General features: G+C 36.6%; 4 protein-coding genes across 7 annotated transcripts in view; 1 reads left to right on the forward strand and 3 right to left on the reverse strand.

Moving 5' to 3' along the window:
* The window catches only part of czib (CXXC motif containing zinc binding protein), a 3,720-nt gene extending 1,260 nt beyond the window's left edge, over positions 1-2,460 (reverse strand). The window contains exons 1-6 of the mRNA XM_016526680.1: positions 2,393-2,460; positions 2,226-2,309; positions 1,895-1,951; positions 966-1,047; positions 775-806; positions 560-637 (exon numbers count right to left, since the gene is read on the reverse strand). Coding sequence (XP_016382166.1) covers positions 560-637; positions 775-806; positions 966-1,047; positions 1,895-1,951; positions 2,226-2,309; positions 2,393-2,398 — 339 coding nt within the window. The 5' untranslated portion in view covers positions 2,399-2,460. The remainder of the gene's footprint in view (positions 1-559; positions 638-774; positions 807-965; positions 1,048-1,894; positions 1,952-2,225; positions 2,310-2,392) is intronic.
* Positions 2,461-3,094: 634 nt separating this feature from the next.
* On the reverse strand, positions 3,095-8,136 carry uck2b (uridine-cytidine kinase 2b). The gene is made up of 7 exons (XM_016526654.1): positions 7,931-8,136; positions 5,803-5,962; positions 5,480-5,576; positions 5,229-5,371; positions 3,865-3,962; positions 3,656-3,704; positions 3,095-3,568 (listed from the first exon to the last, which is right to left on the reverse strand). Exons 1-7 carry the CDS (start codon positions 8,033-8,035, stop codon positions 3,435-3,437), a joined length of 786 nt encoding a protein of 261 aa, XP_016382140.1. The 5' UTR covers positions 8,036-8,136; the 3' UTR covers positions 3,095-3,434.
* aldh9a1b (aldehyde dehydrogenase 9 family, member A1b) lies at positions 6,700-14,956 on the forward strand. 3 transcript variants are annotated; one of them, XM_016526651.1, is made up of 14 exons: positions 6,700-7,606; positions 8,715-8,816; positions 9,114-9,325; positions 9,516-9,661; positions 9,772-9,901; positions 10,452-10,586; positions 11,325-11,521; positions 12,548-12,688; positions 13,386-13,574; positions 13,667-13,754; positions 13,882-14,023; positions 14,519-14,631; positions 14,730-14,832; positions 14,883-14,956. In XM_016526651.1, exons 2-13 carry the CDS (start codon positions 8,770-8,772, stop codon positions 14,822-14,824), a joined length of 1,635 nt encoding a protein of 544 aa, XP_016382137.1. In that variant the 5' UTR covers positions 6,700-7,606; positions 8,715-8,769; the 3' UTR covers positions 14,825-14,832; positions 14,883-14,956. The 3 variants fall into 3 exon arrangements, with proteins under 3 accessions (XP_016382137.1, XP_016382138.1, XP_016382139.1); XM_016526652.1 differs by lacking the exon at positions 14,883-14,956 and having other exon boundaries at positions 8,718-8,816; positions 14,730-14,845; XM_016526653.1 differs by lacking the exons at positions 6,700-7,606; positions 14,883-14,956 and having other exon boundaries at positions 8,758-8,816; positions 9,089-9,325; positions 14,730-14,845.
* A 611-nt stretch (positions 14,957-15,567) lies between these two features.
* On the reverse strand, positions 15,568-21,800 carry zte38 (zebrafish testis-expressed 38). 2 transcript variants are annotated; one of them, XM_016526657.1, is made up of 12 exons: positions 21,750-21,800; positions 20,917-21,040; positions 20,000-20,063; positions 19,490-19,526; positions 19,376-19,396; positions 19,243-19,269; positions 18,758-18,828; positions 18,075-18,223; positions 17,665-17,903; positions 16,345-16,384; positions 15,734-15,777; positions 15,568-15,648 (listed from the first exon to the last, which is right to left on the reverse strand). In XM_016526657.1, the coding sequence occupies exons 1-12, from the start codon at positions 21,798-21,800 to the stop codon at positions 15,595-15,597; spliced, it is 921 nt and encodes a 306-aa protein (XP_016382143.1). In that variant the 3' UTR covers positions 15,568-15,594. The 2 variants fall into 2 exon arrangements, with proteins under 2 accessions (XP_016382143.1, XP_016382141.1); XM_016526655.1 differs by lacking the exons at positions 20,917-21,040; positions 21,750-21,800 and adding an exon at positions 20,155-20,354.
* Positions 21,801-24,163: the final 2,363 nt, after the last annotated feature.

Here is a 24,163-nt window from a genome sequence, read left to right on the forward strand (position 1 = left end):
AACATATTAAAGTGTCTTTGGTGTTTCCATGTTTTCTACAAAACAAAACCGGAAATCGAGGGGTTATGACGTCACTGACAGGTGACACAATGGACACGCTCCCTGTCACTAGTTAAAATTGCTTATTTCTCTGGATTTAAACATTCTTTGAAACATTTGGGATAATGTAAGTACACAGGTCAGCAAAATATATAACACTGTTCTAGAGGTTTTTGGATATTTTAATTTTAAAAATCGTACATATTGTGCCTTTAAAACAACCCTTTTCTTTCACTATACTATGAGTCCTTTTAAAATTGTATTTATTCCTGTGATACAAAGCTGAATTTTCAGCATAATTACTCCAGACTTCAGTGTCTGTCTTCTTATAATCAATGCTGAAAACAGTATTTTTGTGGAAACCATGGTACATTTTTTTTCAGGATTCCTCGATGATTGGACAGTTCCAAATAACAGCATTTGTTTGAAAAGAAATATTTTTGTAACAAATCTTTTTAATACATCCTTGCTACATAAAAGTATTTATTTAAAAACTACTGGAATATATGTAATATCTCACCTGAGGTTGAAAGTCGACTGGTTCCAGACCCCGACACTCAAACTGGACAATTGTCTTAAACCTTTCACTGTCTTCTGCCTTTAGAAGAGAAAATACATCGGCAACATAAAAAAATGCATATATGCAACTATAAATATTCATATGCATCTGCATTATTCACTGTGCATTGTGGCTTATAAAGTAACAAACAAAAAAATTAATTTATTCTGTCTTACATTGTAAGGTGTAATTGTGTCCCTCAGGATATCTGGAAACAGTCAGACATCCACTTAAGTCCAATAAGACATTCATGTACACTTACCCAACCAAAAATATAAAAACACCAACAGAGAAGATATTATTGTGCAACTTTTTGGCCATGTGTAAGCATTTTATCAGCACATTTACTAGCTAGTAGGTTGGTTACCAATGGAGTTTTCCCGAGAACACAGTTTGCACTTCTGCACCATGCTAGCACTCCCTCGTCCTCCTTTCAGTGGCATGCTGTCCTGAAGTGAGGAAAGGACCAGCCGTCACTATACAGACGTTTCTATGCACTCAATTTAGTAAACATGAGTCACACAAGTGCAAAAGTGCAGTGTATCAGTGAAGGGGAGGTTTTGAATGAATAAAACCTTAAATATACACTGAACAAAAATATAAACGCAACACTTTTGTTTTTGCCCCCATTTTTCATGAGCTGAACTCAAAGATCTAAGACTTTTTCTATGTACACAAAAGGCCTATTTCTCTCAAATATTGTTCACAAATCTGTCTAAATCTGTGTTAGTGAGCACTTCTCCTTTGCCAAGACAATCCATCCACCTCACAGGGCAAAAACAAAAGTGTTGCGTTTATAATTTTGTTCAGTGTATAAAATCATACTGTTTTTAAACCGCGTGAGGGTGACAGAATTTTAATTTCTTAGTGAAATATTTATTTCATATGCAGTGCGACAGTCTTGTACTTTGAAATTATTTTAAAAGTGATTTTTCAATTATTTTTTACACATTTTGCAACAAAAAGTAAACCAAAAAATGACATAAAAATGCATTTAAAAACTGCCTTGGAGAAAGAAAAATAAATGTAAACTGCATTTTATGTCTTTTTTGAGAAATAATGAAAACACAGCACAATGAAAATGAAAAATCACAATGAAAACTGCATGTTTGTTCCCTTTTCGGTGTTTTATTGAAATATTATTTATTTTCTTGCGAAATGTAATAGAAACATTCCTTTTTAAAATAGTAATGATAAACATATCGTCACTGCTAAAAGCATGAAAACATCTTGCAGCAATACTAGTAGATGATGCAAACCAGTTATTGGCTATATTTTCCACACTTTGCAACCTACCATTAAGGTGATATACTGCCATTTATCCGACACCTCACCACAATTCCCACACTTCAGCTGCAAGCACAGGAGTCAGTTATTAGACTAAATGACATGCCATTAAATCACTTGGACAGTTTTCAGTATAATTATCCAAGTGTACATTATCAGTATTCATCACATTACGAATGATACTAAGTCTATATAGTTATAGATCCTGAAAAGTGATTTCTCAATTGCCATAAAAACAGTGAACTGCTTAAAGTATAAGTATTTCCGGTGAGCAAAATAACTGTCTGTTAGTAACGTTACTGTCAGGCCACTGACAGCATGTCACACGAACACACTTTACCTTTAAATACCAGCGGAAATCATCCCCCACCGGCCTCACGTTTGTAACATTCTCCAAAGTGGCTTTAAACTGCAATCCAAATTTCTACAGATAAAAAGAAATAGTTAGTGAAGCGGCTATTCATTGATTTTTTTCTCCCCAAGTATCCAATGCTTTTATAAACATACCCCCATCTTGAGCCACGCCTCTTCTGCTATACGTCATCCAACTGCGTATAAAGAGCGCGACGGATGCCACGATAGCAGCTCCGCCTAGCGGACGTGCGGGGTATTACAAGGATGAAACGAGGTGAAAGAGTGGAACAAACAAACGAAAACTGTGTATGGTTTTATTATTTTATTCCACCAAAACGTTATGGATAATTCGTCAACAAAACCAGATGTAAATAATTAATCCAGTGAAAAATTCGTAGAAAAATACGTGCCAGAGAGGCACGAGGGGGAAAGTAAACACAGGCTTATTGAAGTAGGTTACTAAAATAAGCGTAATTCAAGTAATCATTTTTCTGGTGTTAACAGTAAATGTGTTTGAGGTATTTAATGTATTCCCTGATTGTATCTGAGGGGAGCAGTAATTGGGGATCAGGTATAATTAGGGTAAAATACTCTGTATGCACACTGAGATATTGTGGTCAAAAAGAAGCACCATTACTTGTAAAACTGTAATATTGTCAACAAAATGTGTCGCGTCATATGCACAAAACACTACAATTGTAAGAACCACAGCAACATTGAGATTCAACTAGAAAGCTACAAAAAAAAAAAACTATATAAAATGCTAGTGTGCCATGTTGCCATCATTACAAAATCACACATAAAAGGGCCTCAAATATGAGGCACTAGGGGTTTTTTCTTTTGTGGATGGAACAACCCACCCAACCTGAGCTCTGACTTCAAGTATGTATGCAAATAGCACTGTAATCAAAGTTGTCTCTACTTCCAGTCGGAACAAAACTTTCCAAACTATTCATTTATTTTCTGAGTAGCTAAGAAAGCAGATAGACACGCTGACAAAAAAAACATAGCACTTTCAAAACCCTGTAACAGCAAATTATTATCCACAACAACAACATTTCAAATGCAAATAATAGTGACAATAACAAAGGCATTTCAGCTCCTGCATCCCTTCATTGTCATTGGATGAATGGGATGTACACTGTTATTATTCAGTTCCGCCCTCTCCTCAATGGAGGGAAGGGCCACAGTGAGGTCAGTGTGGTCGACTCGACTCAGAGGGCCGTCTTTGTCTGGGGGTTCCGTGGCCGTTCTGAAAACCGTTCTGTCGTTTGGTGAATCCTCCGTTCAGGATATCCTGAATATGCTGCACAATCAGATTAATAGCCACTAAAGAGAAAGGGAGATAAAAGTACTTCAAGTTAAATCTCTCCAGTGTGCATTTCATATCAAATAACTAGTGGCCTACTGACTCACCGTGATTGTCTGCTCCTCTGGGGATGATAACGTCTGCATACTTTTTGGTCTGCAAATATAAATGTTCCAAGATCATTTAGGGCACAAAGAATGGGGAAGCAGATGGAAGGTGTCAAATTAGTATATGCGATACCTTTTCCGACAATAAAGCACAGTTAAAAGCAGCTATAATAATGGAGAAGTGAGGTTTCGTTCATAAGGATACTCACAGGAAGACAGAACTCCTCAAAGGCTGGCTTCACAAAGGTGATGTACTGGTTCAGAACCTGCTCCAACTCTCTGCCTCTCTCACTTATGTCCCGCAACACTGATAGAAACAAGAAAACACAGAGTTAGTATATAGTGCCGAGCAGTTTAACCAAACCTTCACGCTCATTGTACCTCAATAAAGCTATTACTGCTGGAAGTTCAGTGCAAAAGTGTTTTATTACATAATAAAGAACTTTATAATAATCAAGCATATTACATACAAATGACTGGTACTTTATCTCATTAAATTATTTAATGAGTTTCATACATGTTAAATACATACAAAAAGTTAGATCAATTTAACTTAATGTTATCATTATTTTCCTGTTTAACACTGTAAAGCTGCTTTGACAATCTGTATTGTGTAAAGTGCTATATAAATTAAAATGTTTTTTCATTTTTATTAGTTTTTGTTTCTATTGTAATATTTTTCACTTTCAGTTTTAGTAATTTTATTACTTAAACTTACTTTTTCATTTAGCTCCCAAGGCAACCTACCCATTTTTTACAAGTATTTTTAGTTTTTTTTTTAGTATAATGTTGTGGTCACACTAGACTTTGAGCACACAATTTCTTCAGATACTGCACTGATCATAATATGACATGATGCTCGGTTTTCTTATTTAAAAACAAATTCAATATAATAAATAACTCCAAAATGTAAAAATATACAATACAACGTAACTTTCCTGCAACACTACACACCTGTAGCTTTAAAGTTCACGTTCTTTTAATTCTGCTAAGAGGACCTAAGAGGATATATATATAATATAAAAATAAATATAACTATAAAAAAAGTCTGATGAATAAAAAAAAAAAAAATTTACTGGCCAATGCGAATTCTTTTGCCAATGAGAACGGCTTAGAAAGTTCAAAAGAAGCATTAATTTGAATCAGAAATATTTTGAAAGATTGTAAAAGTCTTTATTGTTTTTATCAATATAATGCATCCCAATACATACATAAAATATATAAATAAATAAATATATATATATATAAATAAATAAATATAAAAAAAATATTATATATATATATAAATATTTTTTTTCTATTGGTATTGATAAAAATGAAAATATAAAATAAAAATGCGCAGGTCAGTTCAAACTTTGGAATGCAGCAAAATGCTAAACTTATTTGCATTAATTTCTATTTAACAAAAAAAAGAATTCCGACTTTCAGGTAATGATAATGACCCTAACAACCCAGAGGAAATCACTCTCATTATAATCAGCAAAGCTCATAGATCTACTCTACTTGGGAAAAGAAAGACAAAAAGCACTACTTAAACCAAATTGCAAGTGAAACTGTCAGTCAGGTCATCTACCTCTTCGCGAGAGGCGTGTGTCTGGGTCTGTGTCCACAAACAGCTTCATTTGGAACAAATCTCGAATCTCTTGCGAGTAGAACATGAGAATCCCCTCAAAGAGAACCACATCTGCTGGATACACAGTCACAAACTCATCCTTCCTGTAAGAGGTGTGCAGAACATATGATTCATAATACGTCCAACAGTGATTCACCCACCAAAACACCCAAAATAGCAACTTGTGCAGAGAGAGAGAGAGCAGCGCTGACCTGGAATGGGTAACAAAGTCATAAACTGGGATGTGCACAGCCTCCCCCTGAATGATGTCTTGCAGAGTCTTCATGACCAGCTCATTGTCGAAAGCATCTGCGAATGATGGAAACATTGAAAAACAGATTATCCTCTGTAAGAAACTATTCAAAAAAATGTCATTTGGATCTTTAAAAGGAAGTAGTAGTCCATATGACACGTGTCTTCAGAAACCATATGATAGTTTTGTGTAAGGATTGAACCAAAATTGAGCTCATTGAGTATATTCTAACTTCTGAGTGAACTTTTGACCTCTTTAACAACCCTCAAGACATTCAAGTACCTGGGTGATCGAAGTTGAACTGGCCCTTGAGCGCTTTGGCTTTCTGTTCAGGTGTGAGCTCCCTGTAAAAGCTGTCTTGACTGAGGATGACCACCTGCCGCTGGTGACGGTCAATCTTATCCTGGCCCAACAGCTCCATGATCTTCTCACATACTGAAGACTGAGAGGAGAGGACCCAAAACCACTTAGTAAGTGCTAAACTCTTTAAGCTACCCTCCCAGTTCAGATATACACAAGCTAAAGCCACAGTGGTTGCGTTATTTAACTTATGAATCATTTTTGAGACACAACCTTCTAAGCCCTCGAAATTATCAACATGATCCAAACTTTACTGAAAAAACGGTTTTACACAATCTACTACATGCCTTCTATAAAAGGCCTTTTAGTCTAATTCTAAAGAAACGTTCCCCTTCAGGTCGTGGTCCATGTATTTTTGCTGTGAAATCTTCACTGATTTTTATGAATTTAACATGAAAACTTTAGATTGTTAGTAATATTTAAATATGAACACTTACTGGACTGCAAAAATCCATGTCATTATTTAGAATGATCGTGTTAAAATGCGAGTATTAAATATGCTATTTTTGAGGCATGTTTATTTGTACATCTCTCAATCATAATTGCATTATGTTTTACCCCACAGAATTAAAACTACAGAGATTTGATCACAAAACTAAGCTTTTAAATGTCATCTTGCTAAGGCATATTATTGGGAGATATAGAGTGAAAACTGATATTCATATGCAAGTAGTCTGTTACACTGATCTCCATATTCTCTTATATCATATTACATGAGGCCTAAAAGCCTGGTGCATCAAATATGATACTCCCACATATGCACATTTTTAAATAATTTGTCTAAAGATTCAATAAACTAGATAAATAAGCTTTTCTGACTATTATTTTATATGTTAAAGGAATAGTTCGCCTGAAAATAAAAACCGTGTCATTTACTTGTCCTCATGTTGTTCCAAACCTGTATGACTTTCTTAGTGTTTTGTAGTCCATACAATGGAAGTCAATGGACACCAACACTGTTTGATAACAAACATTCTTCAAAATATCTTTATGTTCTGCACAACATGAAAAAGGGGAGCAAATTTTGGCGAACCACCCTTCTAACTTGTACTATAGACACTAGTGTGTCTGCAGACATGTGCTGTGAACTCTGGGGTGGGTCACGTATCCCATGTAAGGAAATCCAGCGGGGAAGCATGGCCTCCACTCAGCTTTTAAAATCTGGGCTCAGTTATATTTGTCTGGATGATAGACAGACGTTTTGAATCCGCCAATAATGGGCGACCCTTCAGAGCCACTGAGCATAAAGCAACCACATTTTGACAGTAAGTAACATGGTTTCATTTGAGCATAACTGGGTTTTCACAAGCTCAGTGGTAATAGTTTAGCGGTGGAAGTGAAGTTTCCTGTACATGAAGGTCAGCGGAAGATTACTGAACGCTTGTTACTAAAACGGGCTCGTTAGGCCAATGTAAACATCCTCCGCGGTTATGACGTCACGTTCCTGCAACTTTCCTTCGCCTATATGGAGGAAGAGGCACTTTTTTCTCATTTTTAACAGCTACAACAAACCACTTTTAAACCGGCATGGCAACTAATAAACAGAAGTAAACTTCCAATGTAGACATTCGAGGTCGCTTGCAAGCAAATAAACGACAACAGGACACGCGGTGATTCAAAATGCTGCGCCACGTGGAGACAAAACATGACGTTATCGACATTTAGAACGATTATAAACACGAATCTGGACAAATCCTAACGGAATAATGAAAAATATTAATTGTCGGTTAGTCCAAGTTTCAAATTATTTTCGCGCTTTAGAAATTCTCATTGTTTCCAGTAATGAAGCAAAGGATTTTACAAATGACAAAAATGTATAAAGGTTTTAAATTACATGTATAGGTTTTGACCTATAAGATATATGGGCGTGTGAATACATTTGAAAACCCCATATGTTGTGTTTCTAAAATAGCTTTCTTGTATAGTTCATTATGAGCTGGCTAGAGCCACGCGCTCGCTGGAGGCACCGGCGTCACAGAAAACCCCCGTTAACCTACATGATGATAGCGGAGTCTGTACGGTTACCGATAAACACTCGTAAAGCTCAAACCTTTCCGCTAGCGGTGCCTCCAGCCACACCGATGAGGAACGGCTGTCGGATGTCGTGTTCGTTCTCCGCTCTGTCCTTAAGATGTGTTTCACTGTCGCCAGCCATGCTTGCAGTGGGAGCACAAGAGTGTATGTGTCGCTGTTCTAATAATACACACACTCTCAGCGCTCCTCCTACTGTTCGCTCACTGCTTTTTCCACAAATAAAATAATGCAGAACTTGCATGGCAAGCTGTTCTCTTCTTCCGTTTAGTCCTGTTTATACATTTCAATTTACCCGTATTTTATATATATATATATATTTTTTTTTTTTTTCAGCTAATATTTAAAAGTACCATTTAAATAATCTTTGTTTATGTGTTCTTTCTTTTTACTTAAGTAAATGAATATATTCATATATCTCTAAATACAAGTCCCAAAATGGCATCACATATGAAAAAACAATATTAACAAAAGCAGAAAACAGATTCTGCCTCAATTAAAATATATGGAAATGTTGGCCAAAATGGTAGGTTTATTGACAGGGAATTTCCGATATCCCCGTATGAACATTTACCCTATAAAATAAAATGAGGGGCAATGACAACATATTCCAGTGATTTATCATATGTATTACCATTATAACATTCCGTTAGGTTTATTTCACAGTGATAGAAACTTTACAAAATAAGCAGGTACTGTCATATTTAGAAGCAATAAGGTTCACTGCATATATTTTATGTAATATTTTTAAATTACATTTACTTTTCTTTAATTTTTCGGAATCGTCAAATGACATCACCAAGAAGAAGCCAATGAGAGTCGCTCTCGCGTATAAGCCCCGCCCTAAAATGCTCGAACATGGCTGGACTGCTCCGCAATCTTCTTCTTCAGACTTGCAGCAGGAGGTGAGTGAAGTGTCTGTCTGTTACTGCGAAAGCTTTTCTTACTAACGTTAGCATTTTCAATCTTAAATGCAACACTTGCTATGTGGGAGGTTGCATTTAAGCGGACGGCCGATGTTGTTGCTTTCGACTTTTACAGCAAAAACATAGTCATGAACTTATACAAATAATTTGAACTTTTATTATTATTATTATTATTTTAAATCTCTTCTAATTTATGCTTGACTGTTTTATTTTTATTGCTGTAACTATGTTTTGGTGCAAAATCTGAGAAGGTCCGGTTTGTTGACACTCGTCCAGGGGGTCAAAGTTCAGTGTTAGGCATTTGAAGATGGCCCTGCTGAGCTCTCTCCGGACCCCGGGTCTCTGTGGGGCCCTGTACTACACCGGGACCAGGAGCATATCTTCAGGAACCCTTCATATCAAAGATTCGCTGAACTTCTGGAGTGGTGGCCGAGTCAGCCTTAAAGATGTGAAAACCAAATCCGAACCCGTATATGAGCCTGCAACAGGTAATGTGTTTATGAAACTAATTTCCTTAATTTCACCCCTTCTAAGCATTGCCCAATCAATCAGACTTTGCCCCATGCGATGATTACAGTCACATCTGGCTACGCATATACCATTGAGTTCCTCAATACACCATGTTGTTCTATGAAAAAACATTATCATTCATCTCTGATCTTTATAAATGTGTCACAGGTCGTGTCTTGTGCCAGCTACAAGCTTGTGGTGCCGCAGATGTTGATGCAGCTGTCAGGAGCGCCAGTGCTGCTTTTACAGTGTGGAGTAAACTGGCAGGCATGGAAAGAGCCAGAGTCATGCTAGAGGCGGCTAGACTCATTGGGGTAGACCGGAATGCATTGATCAGGCATCCTGACACATTACATAACAGTGCTGCATTGATTCAAGTCGTGTTGAGTCTGATCTTTTCAGTTATTTCTGTTGCTGAGAATAGAAGAGAAGAGAGGAGATTGCTGAGATAGAGGTCGTCAACAATGGCAAGTCCATCACCGAAGCCCGTTTAGATGTGGACTCGGCCAGACTGTGCATTGAGTATTTTGCAGGACAAGCCACCACACTTTCAGGTTAGTTGTTTTGCCATTGAGCATTCTCATAAGACACAGACACAATTTGAAAACTTCATTACTAAAAAAAAATTACACTGCCAGTCCAGAGTTCATTATAATTAAGATTTTTTTTTATTATAAATGCTTCCACAAAAATATTAAGCCACAAAAACTGCTTTCGACATTGGTAATTATAAGAACCATTATTAATTATTAAACATTAATAATAATTTATAACTGAACAGCAAATCAGCATATTAGAATGATTTCTGAAGGATCATGTGACACTGAAGACTGGAGTAATGATGCTGAAAATACAAATTTGGCTACATTTTAAAATGCATTTTAATAGAAAACACTTCTTTTAAATGTAATATTTTATAATATTTCTATTTTTGCTGTATTTTTTGTTTATCAAATAAATGCATCCTTGATAAGCATAAGAGACTTCTTTCTTAAATCTTAATTATTACAAACGTTTGACTGGTAGTGTACATACAATTACAATGAAAATGATAGTTATGTTAACTTAGGACTACACAGGTGGGTTTAGGCTATTCTTTCTCAGGTCAGCATGTTCAGCTGCCAGGAGGTTCGTTTGCTTACACTCGTCGGGAGCCGCTAGGTGTGTGTGTGGGAATAGGAGCCTGGAACTACCCCTTCCAGATTGCAGCCTGGAAATCTGCCCCTGCCATCGCTTGTGGTACGTGATATATATATATATATATAAGTTGTATAAGTGTGTTTTAGAACACTGGTATCACAGAACATGTTCCTTAAATATAGGTATCCACCGATAGGCCAATAAATGACGTTATAAATGGACTAATAAAATTTGATATGATTTTCTCATAATAATTCAAATGAAATAATAGTAAAATAAAATAAATCAATTTAAATTCTACAAGGGTCATTCCATGTTAACTCAACCAAACAAAAAAATTTAGATTTTTTTTCTTGGTGAAAGAAATACATAATTAAAGATATTTCTTTTTAAAAGAAAAACGTACCAGCTGAATGCAACGTGACCCACATTTAGTTTTTGATTTATTCAATATGTGTACAATTGAACTGTTTACTCATAAAGCCACATTAAAATGCATTAACAAGAGAAGTCTGTCTTCCACCAGAAAATCTAGCTGAGATATTTTGATATTTTTGAGATAAAATTACAAGATGATAACCTTAAAGGGTTAGTTCACCCAAAAATGAAAATTAGGCTCGCGTCCTGCTACAGACATGAATGATACCTTGAAGCTGTTAAATTTGAAAATGTTTCACCCGGTGCACTATAAAAACATAATCTTTGACCCTAATCCTGGTGAAGAACTTTATTTGTTTAATATCCTCTTTGTTCGCTCTCGGTCTGTCCTAGATCTGTGTCCGACATGATTATATTAATACTCTCCATTCACAGTCTTCTATTACGATTCAATTGTAGGCAACTCTATGGTGTTCAAGCCGTCACCGGTGACCCCGGTGACTGCAGTGCTGCTGGCTGAGATTTATTCACAGGCTGGGGCTCCTGAGGGCCTCTTCAGTGTGGTGCAGGGCGGACAGGAGACGGGTTCTCTGCTGTGTCATCACCCATCTGTGGCGAAGGTCTCCTTCACAGGAAGTGTGCCCACAGGCAAGAAAGTAAGACGACCCGAGCTAATAGTAATAGCTGTCACAGAACTTCTTTGCTTATTGTATGGTTTAAAGGAATAACTCACCCAAAAATGCAAATGTACTCATCCAAGATGTAGATGAGTTTGTTTCTTCATTGGAACAGATTTGGAGAAATGTAACATTACATCACTTGCTCAGCAATGGATCCTCTGCAGTGAATGGGTGCCGTCAGAATGAGAGTCCAAACAGCTGATAAAAACATCACAATAATCCACAAGTAATCCACACCACTCCAGTACATCAATCCAGTTGATCCAGTCGGGCTTGTGAAGTGAAAAGCTGTATATTTGTAAGAAACAAATTCATCATTAAGATATTTTAACTTCAAACAGTTGCTTTGGGCTAAAATGCAAGTTCTCTATCCATAATATTATTTTCTCCAGTGAAAAATAATCATCTCATCTGAATCAAGAGAGAATTATGCACAGATCAAGCAAGTGAAAACAGTCTAAGACAGTTATTAACACATATGAAGGTGGATTTTGATGTGAGAGGACAACAGAGATGGACTTTTTCACTGCAGAAAGCATTATTATGGATTATGAACTTATACTTTGGCCAGAAGTGATGGTTTAAAGTTAAAAATGTCTTAATGCATTTATGAAGTGAAAAGCTGTGTGTTTGTAATAATCAAGACATTAATTGATGGACTGGAGTGGTGTGGATTATTGTGATGTTTTTATCAGCTGTTAGGACTCTCATTCTGACGGCACCCATTCACTGCAGAGCATCCGTTGGTGAGCAAGCAATGCTACATTTATCCAAATCTGTTCCGATGAAGAAACAAACTCATCTACATTTTGGACGGCCTGAAGATGAGTACATTTCCAGAAAAGTTTCATTTTGGGGTGAACTATTCCTTTAATCTAAGTTGGGTTTATTATACCAGACATTATACAGTACACTCTATTGAGAAAGTCACTAATAGTAGTTGTAATGGAAACTATCCTGGAATGCATTTCCTTCATTCAAATGCACATTTTGGCCCAACAGATAATGGAAATGGCTTCCCGAGGGGTCAAACCAGTGACACTGGAGCTCGGTGGTAAATCTCCACTGATCATCTTTGAGGACACTGACCTAGAAAATGCTGTCAGAGGAGCACTCATGGCCAACTTCTTGTCTCAAGGCCAGGTACTGTACTGGAAAGTCAAGTCAAAGTATGAACATACATCTTTTTCCTTTTCTGTTTCATATTCACGAAAAAAAAAAAGATCACTGCGCTCAACTTTAGTTTTGGGTGTAGATCGATCAGTAACATCACTTTCAGATAAGGGATCCACACTCACTGTATCTTCTTGTAATTTATTTTCATTTTGCAACAGAGCAATCGAGAATCAAACATTTCGGCAACAAGCCGCATAACTTATGACTCTTTTTCATATAAAAAATTAGAGCTACTTTTCATCTAGCCATGCTGATATACAGACCAACTGCACAATTACGAGTACAATATTGCTTTAAATTCAAAGTTAAAAAGAACAGCATTTACTTAAAATAGAAACCTTTTGTAACATTATAAATGTTTTACTGTCACTTTTGATCAAGTTAATGCATCCTGGCTGAATAAAAGGATACATTTTTGTTGAAAAAAACTTTTCAACACATTTATTTTCAACAGTTTGTTTGAAATGATCCCTTAGTAATATCAGCCCAATCAGACTGAACACTAATATTAAAAACCCACTCACATTGATGCACATGCTGTTTATGGTCACCTATATTGTGCATCTATAAATATGCTCTTCAGTAGCTCCATATTCATCAAAATATGTATTATTTATACACTAATGATTAATGAATATGTATTTTTTGTATTGCTCACTTGTAGGTGTGCAGCAATGGCACCAGAGTTTTCGTGCAAAGCTCAGTTCTTCCTCCGTTCTTGAAAGAGGTGGCCAGGAGAACTAAAGCCATCCAGATCGGAGACCCTCTGTTGGATGAGACTCGTATGGGAGCTCTGGTCAGCAAACCACATCTGGAAAAGGTGCTGGGATATGTGAAGCAAGCTAAGAAAGAGGTACAAGTGTTGTTCAGAAAATATTCATATAGTAGCATTATTGTATCATTTACTATATGATATGGTTTTAAGTAGTTACTTTTTCTTTATAGGGAGCCAGAGTTCTCTGCGGAGGGGAGCCCTTCATCCCAGCAGATCCTAAACTAAAAGATGGATACTACATGACGCCGTGTGTGCTCGGTGAGTTGAAAAACGGTTGGCAGCTGCTGCTGAGATCATGTGTTTTGGAAACATTCAATGGCCTGTTTTTGTTCTGTTCTTTTCCTGCAGTCCGTGTTGTGTGTTCGTTCATGCGTTTTGTTTTCAGACGGCTGCACAGATGACATGACGTGTGTCAGAGAGGAAATCTTTGGGCCTGTGATGTCAGTACTGTCCTTTGACACCGAGGACGAGGTTCTTCGGAGAGCCAATGACAGCGCTCTGGGTCTGGCTGCAGGAGTCTTTACTAAGTAAAGAGAAAATAATTTTTTTGCTCGCTACCATTCAAACATTTCGGGTTTTTAATGTTCTTGAAAGAAGTCTCTTGTCTTAATTGATCAAAAATACAGTAATACTGTGGAAAAAGTACTACAATTGAAAATAATAGTTTTTTATTTTAATACATTTTAAAATGTAATTTATTCCTGTGATCAAAGCTGGATTTTCAGCAGTCTTCAGAGTCACATGATCCTTCAGAAATCATTCTAATATGCTGATTTGCTGCTCAAGAATCATATCTTATTATTATTATTAATAAAATATAATTTTTTGTAACAATATACATGTCTCTTCTGTTGCATTTGATCAATTGAATGTGTCCTTACTGAATAAAAGTATTAATTTCTTAAAACTGACTCCAAACATTTGAACGATATCGAACGTGTGATTGGGTGTTACTTCTGAAGGTTAAAAAAGCTATACTCATTGCTAATATTTTCCTTTCCTGTCTGTTTCTGACTCACCAGAGATGTTAAGAGAGCTCATCGTGTTATACAAAACCTGCAGGCTGGATCTTGCTTCATCAACAACTACAATATCACCCCTGTGGAGGTGCCGTTTGGAGGATACAAGGCCTCAGGTGGAGTTGCCAAACATTATTTGTCTGTTTGTGTTTGCTCTGTAACATTAAACACACACTGTACTCAAATTTAACATGAGCTTTTTTACCGATTTTAGGTATTGGAAGAGAAAATGGCCAGGTGACCATTGAATTTTACACTCAGTTGAAGACCGTGGTGGTGGAGATGGGTGATGTGGACAGTCTATTTTGAACACGAGCCAGGTGTATTCTGGTTGCAGATCGATGACTGAATCTTACAGAGAGATCTTAAAATGCAAATACCAACATTCTCTAAACACTAACGCACAGCTATTGAAATATTAACTGTTATTGAGTATTAATGTTCTCCACCACTAATGGACCATGTTTCGCGTGCCAACATAATTTCTGTCACGTAATGACAGCTGTCTGTGAATATTTCACAATAAAGTGCCTGTACTGTAGGATACTGTGATTCTTAATGAGCATAAACAATGTAAACTGCATTATTTTAAAGTAACTGTTATTATATTTGATTATTAAAAAGCTTTAATGGGATATTTTGGTTAATGTGCATGTGTATCAGACAATGCTTGTGCTGTGAATATATGCTTTACCTATTCATTTGGTTGAGGAGACACTATGCATGTAATATTTTTTGAACTAATGACAAAAAATGATGCATCATTGTACTAAAAAAGCGTGTGTATTATGAAGGAATATTTCATGTAAGGTAGTGTGAAGTATTGTTTAATTTATGTATATACTCATACAAGCGGCTGATGTGTCATGCATTCAACATCGTTTGTACTACAAACAATAAGTCCAATCAATAAATATATAAATTCTAGAATATGAGGAGGATGAATTCCCCACAACTAATTACCCAGTCAAAAACTTCTACCTGGTAAAAGGACATTTTACTTCCATTAACTTAAAATTTATATATATTAGCAAAAATTCCTTTAAAAAAATCATTTTGTCTGATGTGAACTTGTGGTTTCAAAAGCATTTCTTCTTTTTCCTCCTTGTGACTTTGCTTCGGACACACCTCCTCTGTGCAAATATATAATGGGGAAAAACATGAATAAAAAAAAAAAAAACACTTTTTATCTCTATAAAGAAATCAAAAATACCTTACCTTTGCTATAGCTTTTTTGGGCTGTTTGAACTGTGCGATAGATTCTGCAAAAGGTCAAGACAATAGGACTGTAAAAAACAAAAAAATGGACTACACGTCTCTACCTCCTTCCACTATAGAAAAGTGAAAGCAAAATATCCCAGATATGGCTGCTGTCATCTTGTGAAAAAGTCATCATTTGGTTCCCGAGTCAGCACAGTAGTGATTCATTTGGAGCTAAGTCTGCGCTGTAGTGATCATGAGCTAGAGTTACTGCATCAAAGTCCCACCCAAACTCCCACAGACCCAATCACTAGCACAATCATGACACCACACCCCGTTTTTACAGCATCAAATAATTAACTGAAAGCAAACTTATTATGATACCAAACACTTGAACATACATCAGCATGATAAGAACTACCTAAAATGACAAAAAAACATCTTTTGGGAAGAAAAATTTTTTTTTGGCTTACGCCCCATTTGTTTACATGGAGAGGGCAGGGGTTATGACCTATACTGCAGCTAGCCACTAGATGGCGATCAAATGTTTTGGCTTCACTTTTCAGGATGTGTGCGACACACTTGGTCAGACAAGACCTTCTGAACAAAAACCTGTTTCAGGTACTTACCATCTTCAGAGGGCAGGTCCTGCTCACAGTTTCTGGTCACCTGTCACAAGACAGAGAAACGTTTCATAATCTGAATCCAGTCTGGTAAACGCATATCAAAGTTTATCCTGTATAGCATCTGCTTTATACCGTTTCTGCTTCTCTGATTTGAGAGAGAGAGGGTGTCTCCATCTCCATGTCGTTCTCACTCAACTGGCCTCCCTCCAGCAGCTTCCCAAGCCGGCTCTGTGCTGCCGTCACGCGCAACTTCATGCTGTGGAAGCGAGACTGAATATCGCCCACTCTGAAGTGCACTGCAGTTCCCTCGAACCACAGACTGTCATTTACACCTGCCTTGAATCCTGGTGGCTCATACTCAGGTGGAGTGACTTAAATTGAGACAAAAGCACACCAGTCATTAAGATATTTCACTAAGCACATTCATTTTTCCCTAAAAACATCACTAGTTTGAACTATTCAACAAACTGTCATGAAGACACCGTTCTTATCTACTTCTCTCAACATACTGCAGAAGGATGTAAAGGCAGCATATACTGTACCATCATCATAGTAGTAGAGTTTCATAGTGAGGTAAACGCCAGTGGGCAAAGCCTCTAGATTCTGCATGAGGAGGAACAGCTTCCTGATCAGGAGCGTTGAAGCTTTCTTTGTGTCCTCCAAGGTCACTCTTGTGTCCCCAGTCACATTACTGAAATGAAGAAAAGAGGAAAGGATTAGTGTATGTGAGGTGAATGGAGGTTTAAAATTCTTTTTCTTTTCCTTTTTCCCTATCACATGTTTTTGTAATCATCATAAATTATATATCATTTGAAAGCTTAAAACCAAATTCCAAATTCAAACTCCAAATTCATCCTGTGAAAACCATTTTGAAATCGATCACTGCGTTACCATGGAAATCGTACTTTAACATCTTTTAGCCGGCTCCTCCTCCTTAGTGGGAGGTGTCATAATCCAAATGTATTACGGTCTTTTAAAATCAAAACTTTTCATAATCTTGACAAAATACATATCGTTGGACAGGTCTGAGTCTCAAGATTCCATATTTGGTGGTTATTTTGTCATAGAAGTAATATTGAGAGAGAAATTGATACATTTGTGATTTGAAAGACAGAGAAACGTTTCATCATCTGAATCCAGTCTGGTAAACGCATATCAAAGTTTATCCTGTATAACATCTGCTTTATACCGTTTCTGCTGCTCTGATTTCAGAGAGAGAGGGTGTCTCCATCTCCATGTCCAAGACAGAGAAACGTTTCATAATCTGAATCCAGTCTGGTAAACGCATATCAAAGTTTATCCTGTATAGCATCTGCTTTATACCGTTTCTGCTTCTCTGATTTGAGAGAGAGAGGGTGTCTCCATCTCCATGTCGTTCTCACTCAACTGGCCTCCCTCCAGCAGCTTCCCAAGCCGGCTCTGTGCTGCCGTCACGCGCAACTTCATGCTGTGGAAGCAAGACTGAATATCGCCCACTCTGAAGTGCACTGCAGTTCCCTCGAACCACAGACTGTCATTTACACCTGCCTTGAATCCTGGTGGCTCATACTCAGGTGGAGTGACTTAAATTGAGACAAAAGCACACCAGTCATTAAGATATTTCACTAAGCACATTCATTTTTCCCTAAAAACATCACTAGTTTGAACTATTCAACAAACTGTCATGAAAAAAACGTTCTTATCTACTTCTCTCAACATACTGCAGAAGGATGTAAAGGCAGCATATACTGTACCATCATCATAGTAGTAGAGTTTCATAGTGAGGTAAACGCCAGTGGGCAAAGCCTCTAGATTCTGCATGAGGAGGAACAGCTTCCTGATCAGGAGCGTTGAAGCTTTCTTTGTGTCCTCCAAGGTCACTCTTGTGTCCCCAGTCACATTACTGAAATGAAGAAAAGAGGAAAGGATTAGTGTATGTGAGGTGAATGGAGGTTTAAAATTCTTTTTCTTTTCCTTTTTCCCTATCACATGTTTTAGTAATCATCATAAATTATATATCATTTGAAAGCTTAAAACCAAATTCCAAATTCAAACTCCAAATTCATCCTGTGAAAACCATTTTGAAATCGATCACTGCGTTACCATGGAAATCGTACTTTAACATCTTTTAGCGTGCTCCTCCCCCTTAGTGGGAGGTGTCGTATTCCAAATGTATTACAGTCTTCTGCAATAATCTGCCGATTGTCTTCTTTAAAGAGACCAACCTTAGGTCTGTATTCAAAAGCGTTTATGAATTATAACAATTTACGTTTGAATAGTACACTTTTACGTCTATGTTCAAAAAGTTGACACACAAAAGTGTGGAATCAGTAAGATTTGTAATGTTTTTTTAAAAGAAATCTCTTATTGCTCAGTAAAACTGCATTTATTTGATCAAAAATACGGTAAAAACAGTAAACAATGTACAATACTACACCTCCACAGGATGTCCATCTGTGGTCCACACTCTGAGTATCTGAACTTAAACTGGTAGGACTCAATGACATGCTGAGAAAACAAACACGTAAGAGACAAAACAGCCAGTTTGGAAAAGTTATATTATTAATGTCCACTTTTTAACATTTAGATCCACGCCTCAACTAATATATTGAAAATGTTTCTTTCCAGGTTTGCGTCTAAAATTATTCCAATTTGGGTCCAAAAAGGGTAAACCTTCAGATAAATTTAATAGAAAATATTTATTTTCTTGAAAGAATAATATTCTTTAGAATTTGGCTTTAGTATGATAACAATATAAAAGCCAATTATTTAATGTTGTAACTGTGTACTATTTCACATGCACAGTGCCTCACAGTATAAATGATTTTGAACACAAAAAAATATATATATTTAGGGGTCATTGGCATCAAAAAGTTAAAAAAAAACCTGATCTAAAAACTCAGTGGAAGATTGTAGACTTACATTACTGTCATCTGGGCTTGTGTGTACCTGCAGATTAAAATAAAAAACAAAACAAAAAACAAACAGGAAATGTAAATAATGTGAGGGTTTTTTTGTGAAAAAATATTATAGAATTGAAAACATGCATACTGACCCCAATGACCACCATTTGAAGCTGCAAAATATAAAGATAAATGAAATAATAATTACAAATAAATAAATAAAGAGAAACATGGATTTATATCTAAATATGGTGCTTTTGACTTACATATCTCTTCTCCAATGCATCAAAACTTCCCAACAGCCTTGAAAGACAGAAGTATGGTTATATTGACTTTTTATAGCATTATATTTTACACTTCAATGAAGCATTACAAATATACTTTCAAGAATACATTTGAATATACAAACTAGTGCTGGGGAACGATTAATCGCATCCAAAATAAAAGTTTTTGTTTATATATGTGTATGTACTGTGTATATTTATTATGTACGTATATATAAAGACACACACATACAATATATAATTTGAAAATATTTACATGTATCTATTTATATTCATATAATTTATATTATATATAAATATATTTAATATATAAACATAAAAAAATATATACATGCATGTGTGTGTATTTATATATACATAATAAATATACACAGTCCACATGCATATATTATGTACACAAAAACTTTTATTTTGGATGCGATTAATCGTTGCCCAGCACTAATACAAACATAGCAATTTGCTATACAAAAACAACAGATATAATAAAATTACCATTTGACGAGTTTGTGGGCTTCAGGGCATGAACAATCCTGTTTGAGGACTTTGATACACAAATCTGAAGAACAACATTCATCAAAATTGATTGTATGAGATATTTCAAACGGCCTGATGTTCATCCATTAATAAATCAGTGTGTATACGTATACCTTCCAGGTATCTGGATCTGTAGGAGTCCTCTGGAAATATCCCACGCAGATAGGTGATGGAGGATACAGCTATAACCACCATGCGTTTGACAAAAACCAGTGACTGAGCTTTAGTATCCAGTGCCTGATGAAACACGGGGGCTTAGTTGATGTATAATACTGCTTTAAAGCAGCTTTACAAAGAATAGTGCCTTGAAATCTATATCCACATACGTACATACATACACAGATATTTATTTGAGGACATGTAATTGAGCACACAGTATTTTCATAATAAGCTACATGAAAATGACATGTAATAGAATTATAATTTTGGGGCCTTGAAGGAGTAGTTCACCCAAAAATAAAATTTTGCTGAAAATCTAGGCCATCCAAGATGAAGAGGTTTCTTTTGCATTACATCACTTGCTGACCAGCATTATTGTGATGTTTTTTTAGCTGTTTGGACTCTCATTCTGAAGGCACCCACATTTCTCCAAATCTGTTCAGATGAAGAAACAAACTCATCTTGGATGGCCTGAGGGTGAGTAAATATTAAGCAAATTTTCATTTTTGTCTTAGTATTACTTTAAGACATTACAATTTAAATATTACAATAATATCACTTACCTGCATAGTAAAACAGTTAACGTTACAAAAACTACTATGGTAGAGCGAAAGTATCAGATAGTCTGAAGAACAACATTCATCAAAATTGATTGTATGAGATATTTCAAACGGCCTGATGTTCATCCATTAATAAATCAGTGTGTATACGTATACCTTCCAGGTATCTGGATCTGTAGGAGTCCTCTGGAAATATCCCACGCAGATAGGTGATGGAGGATACAGCTATAACCACCATGCGTTTGACAAAAACCAGTGACTGAGCTTTAGTATCCAGTGCCTGATGAAACACGGGGGCTTAGTTGATGTATAATACTGCTTTAAAGCAGCTTTACAAAGAATAGTGCCTTGAAATCTATATCCACATACGTACATACATACACAGATATTTATTTGAGGACATGTAATTGAGCACACAGTATTTTCATAATAAGCTACATGAAAATGACATGTAATAGAATTATAATTTTGGGGCCTTGAAGGAGTAGTTCACCCAAAAATAAAATTTTGCTGAAAATCTAGGCCATCCAAGATGAAGAGGTTTCTTTTGCATTACATCACTTGCTGACCAGCATTATTGTGATGTTTTTTTAGCTGTTAAATTTTCATTTTTGTCTTAGTATTACTTTAAGACATTACAATTTAAATATTACAATAATATCACTTACCTGCATAGTAAAACAGTTAACGTTACAAAAACTACTATGGTAGAGCGAAAGTATCAGATAGTAAAACCACGGTATTTAAATATATACCATGGGTATATATAAATACCATTAGCTACTACTGTCCTTTAAAATACTAACAATAATGATGAAAGAAAGAAAATATGTTTCTGAAAGCTTCTTCCAAGAAGCGGACTTCATTTCACAGTATACGATAGAAACTACTACAAAGGTTGAACCCAGCTTGGTAGCATGGTAACGTTATATTTTTGTAATTTTTTTTTTTTAGTTCACATTGTAAATGTTATTGATTCTGTATCTCACCTCAACAATCACCTGTTTGTCCTGAGCTAGTGTCTTCTGTCTGGTTGTCATGTTTGAGCTAACTTTAATGTTAACTAGCTTCCTCACAGAGAAATTATTTCCTCAGAACCTGTTATGGCATCAAAAAATAACTCGGCACGTTATTAACTTAACTAATCTGCCGTTGTTTATGTAAAGCAGAGTGTGTTGAACCCAGCTTGGTAGAATGGTAACGTTATATTTTAGTAAGTTTTTTTTTTAGTTCACATTGTAAATGTTATTGATTCTGTATCTCACCTCAACAATCACCTGTTTGTCCTGAGCTAGTGTCTTCTGTCTGGTTGTCATGTTTGAGATAACTTTAATGTTAACTAGCTTCCTCACAGAGAAATTATCTCCTCAGAACCTGTTATGGCATCAAAAAATAACTCGGCACGTTATTAACTTAACTAATCTGCCGTTGTTTATGTAAAGCAGAGTGTTATTTGATAAATATGATCGTTTATTAGTGCCGTGCAAAGAATAAAGCGATGTCGGTTTAAGGTAAATTACGGCGCGGAATAAACGCGCGCAACAGAGTCACGCGGATTTGGCGGTAAACAGAGACAGCGACAGATAACAGCTTGAGAAAGAGGTGTAAATTATTTCTGATTATTAATACTTGATTCATATTTACTAATAAACACATTTATGTACACTACACTACTATATATATATATATATGTATATATGTATATATATATACTACCAGTCAAAAGTTTTTGAACAGTAAGATTTTTAAAGAAGTCTCTTCTGCTCACCAAGCCTGCATTTATTTAATCGAAAGTACAGCAATAACAGTAAATTTTTGAAATATTTTTTACTATTTAAAAAACTGTTTTCGTTGAATATTTTTAAAAATGTAATTTATTCCTGTGATTTCAAAGCTGAATTTTTAGCATCATTACTCCAGTCACATGATCCTTCAGAAATCATTCAAATATTCTGATTTGCTGCTCAAAAAAACATTTTTGTATGCGATTAATCGCGATTAATCGTTTGACAGCACTAGTATATAAACATCTGACATGACATCAGATCCGCAAGCCGATGTGAGACAGGCATAATTAGCCATAACAAATTCTAAAACTGAAAGCATAAGAAAAATTACCTTAACTAAAATAAATAGAAAAAAAAACAAAAACGTATTTTAATTTCAGCTAGTTGCGAAGTCAACTTATTTTCATTTCAAGTAATTAAACTAAACTAAATAAGCTAAAGCTTAATAAAAAGTATAGACATTTTAAAAATAAAGACAAAACTACATTATAAAAATGTAAACATTTGTGTTACAGTTCTGAGCTAACACTATTTCTCCCTCCAGCAAAACTTCTTAAATCTTGTCCCCCAAGAACTAATCAACCTGGGTTTCATGTCATGGGGCTTCTGCCATGTGACTTTCTGTATTTGTCAAAAGTCAAAGGTCACTCAATTCAGTTGGATTTTCCTCAACTTCATGATACATTATGTAACTGCAGACCCTCCCTGACCTCAGATTATTATAATCTTTCAGCCCTATACACATTCACTGAATTGCAATGTCATAACAGGGGTAAGGCGAAGACGCCCCACTTGCATGGGCTCTGGGTCGGTTAAAGGAGACGAGGAGGTGGGAGCAGCACTGGAGGCACCCTCCTCCAACATCCATGAGGATTGAGCTGTCCACCGCTGGCGTCGACGCTGAAGGCACCCCTCAACACGGAGTGCCAGCTCTACAAGGGTGTCAAAATCATGAGGGAGCTCGTGAGTAACGATCTCATCCTGGATGTCGTCGTCCAACCCCTCCCGAAACCTAGCACGTAAAGCCGCCTCGTTCCAGTCACAGGCGGCCGCCAGAGTTCTGAACTGGATAGAGTAATCCGTAACTGAACGTCTGCCCTGACTCAACCGCGCCAACTGTGAGGCTGCCTCATCGCCCTGAGCAGAGCGGTCAAACAGCTTGATCATCTCAGCTCTGAAATCCTTGAATGTGGCACAGAATGGAGCACGAGCGTCCCACACAGCCGTTGCCCAGTCCCGTGCCTTTCCTTTCAGGAGGGTGATAACAAATGCTACTTGGGACTCCTCGGTAGCATAGCGGCGAGGCTGGAGTGCGAAGACAAGCGAGCACTGGGACAGGAAGGCCCGGCAGGAGTTGGGATCCCCCTCGTATGGCGGCGGACTATTAGCATGGGGTTCAGGCTCCGCATGAGACGGAGAATGACCAAACGTAGCAGCTGATCTGGCAGGTAGCAGAACAGATACTGACTGGCAGGATGAGAAGGAGAAGTTCAAAAAACAAAACAGCACTCAGGGCTGAAAAGACACAACACGGCAAGACAAAGCAAACAGGACAAGAAGGTCACGAGCAAAGCGTTGCCCAACATACAACAACGGTCTGACAAAAGACTGAGCAC

The sequence above is a fragment of the Sinocyclocheilus rhinocerous genome, unplaced genomic scaffold (genome assembly GCF_001515625.1).
Source record: "Sinocyclocheilus rhinocerous isolate Xijiao unplaced genomic scaffold, SAMN03320098_v1.1 scaffold2138, whole genome shotgun sequence".
Lineage (NCBI taxonomy): Eukaryota > Metazoa > Chordata > Actinopteri > Cypriniformes > Cyprinidae > Sinocyclocheilus > Sinocyclocheilus rhinocerous.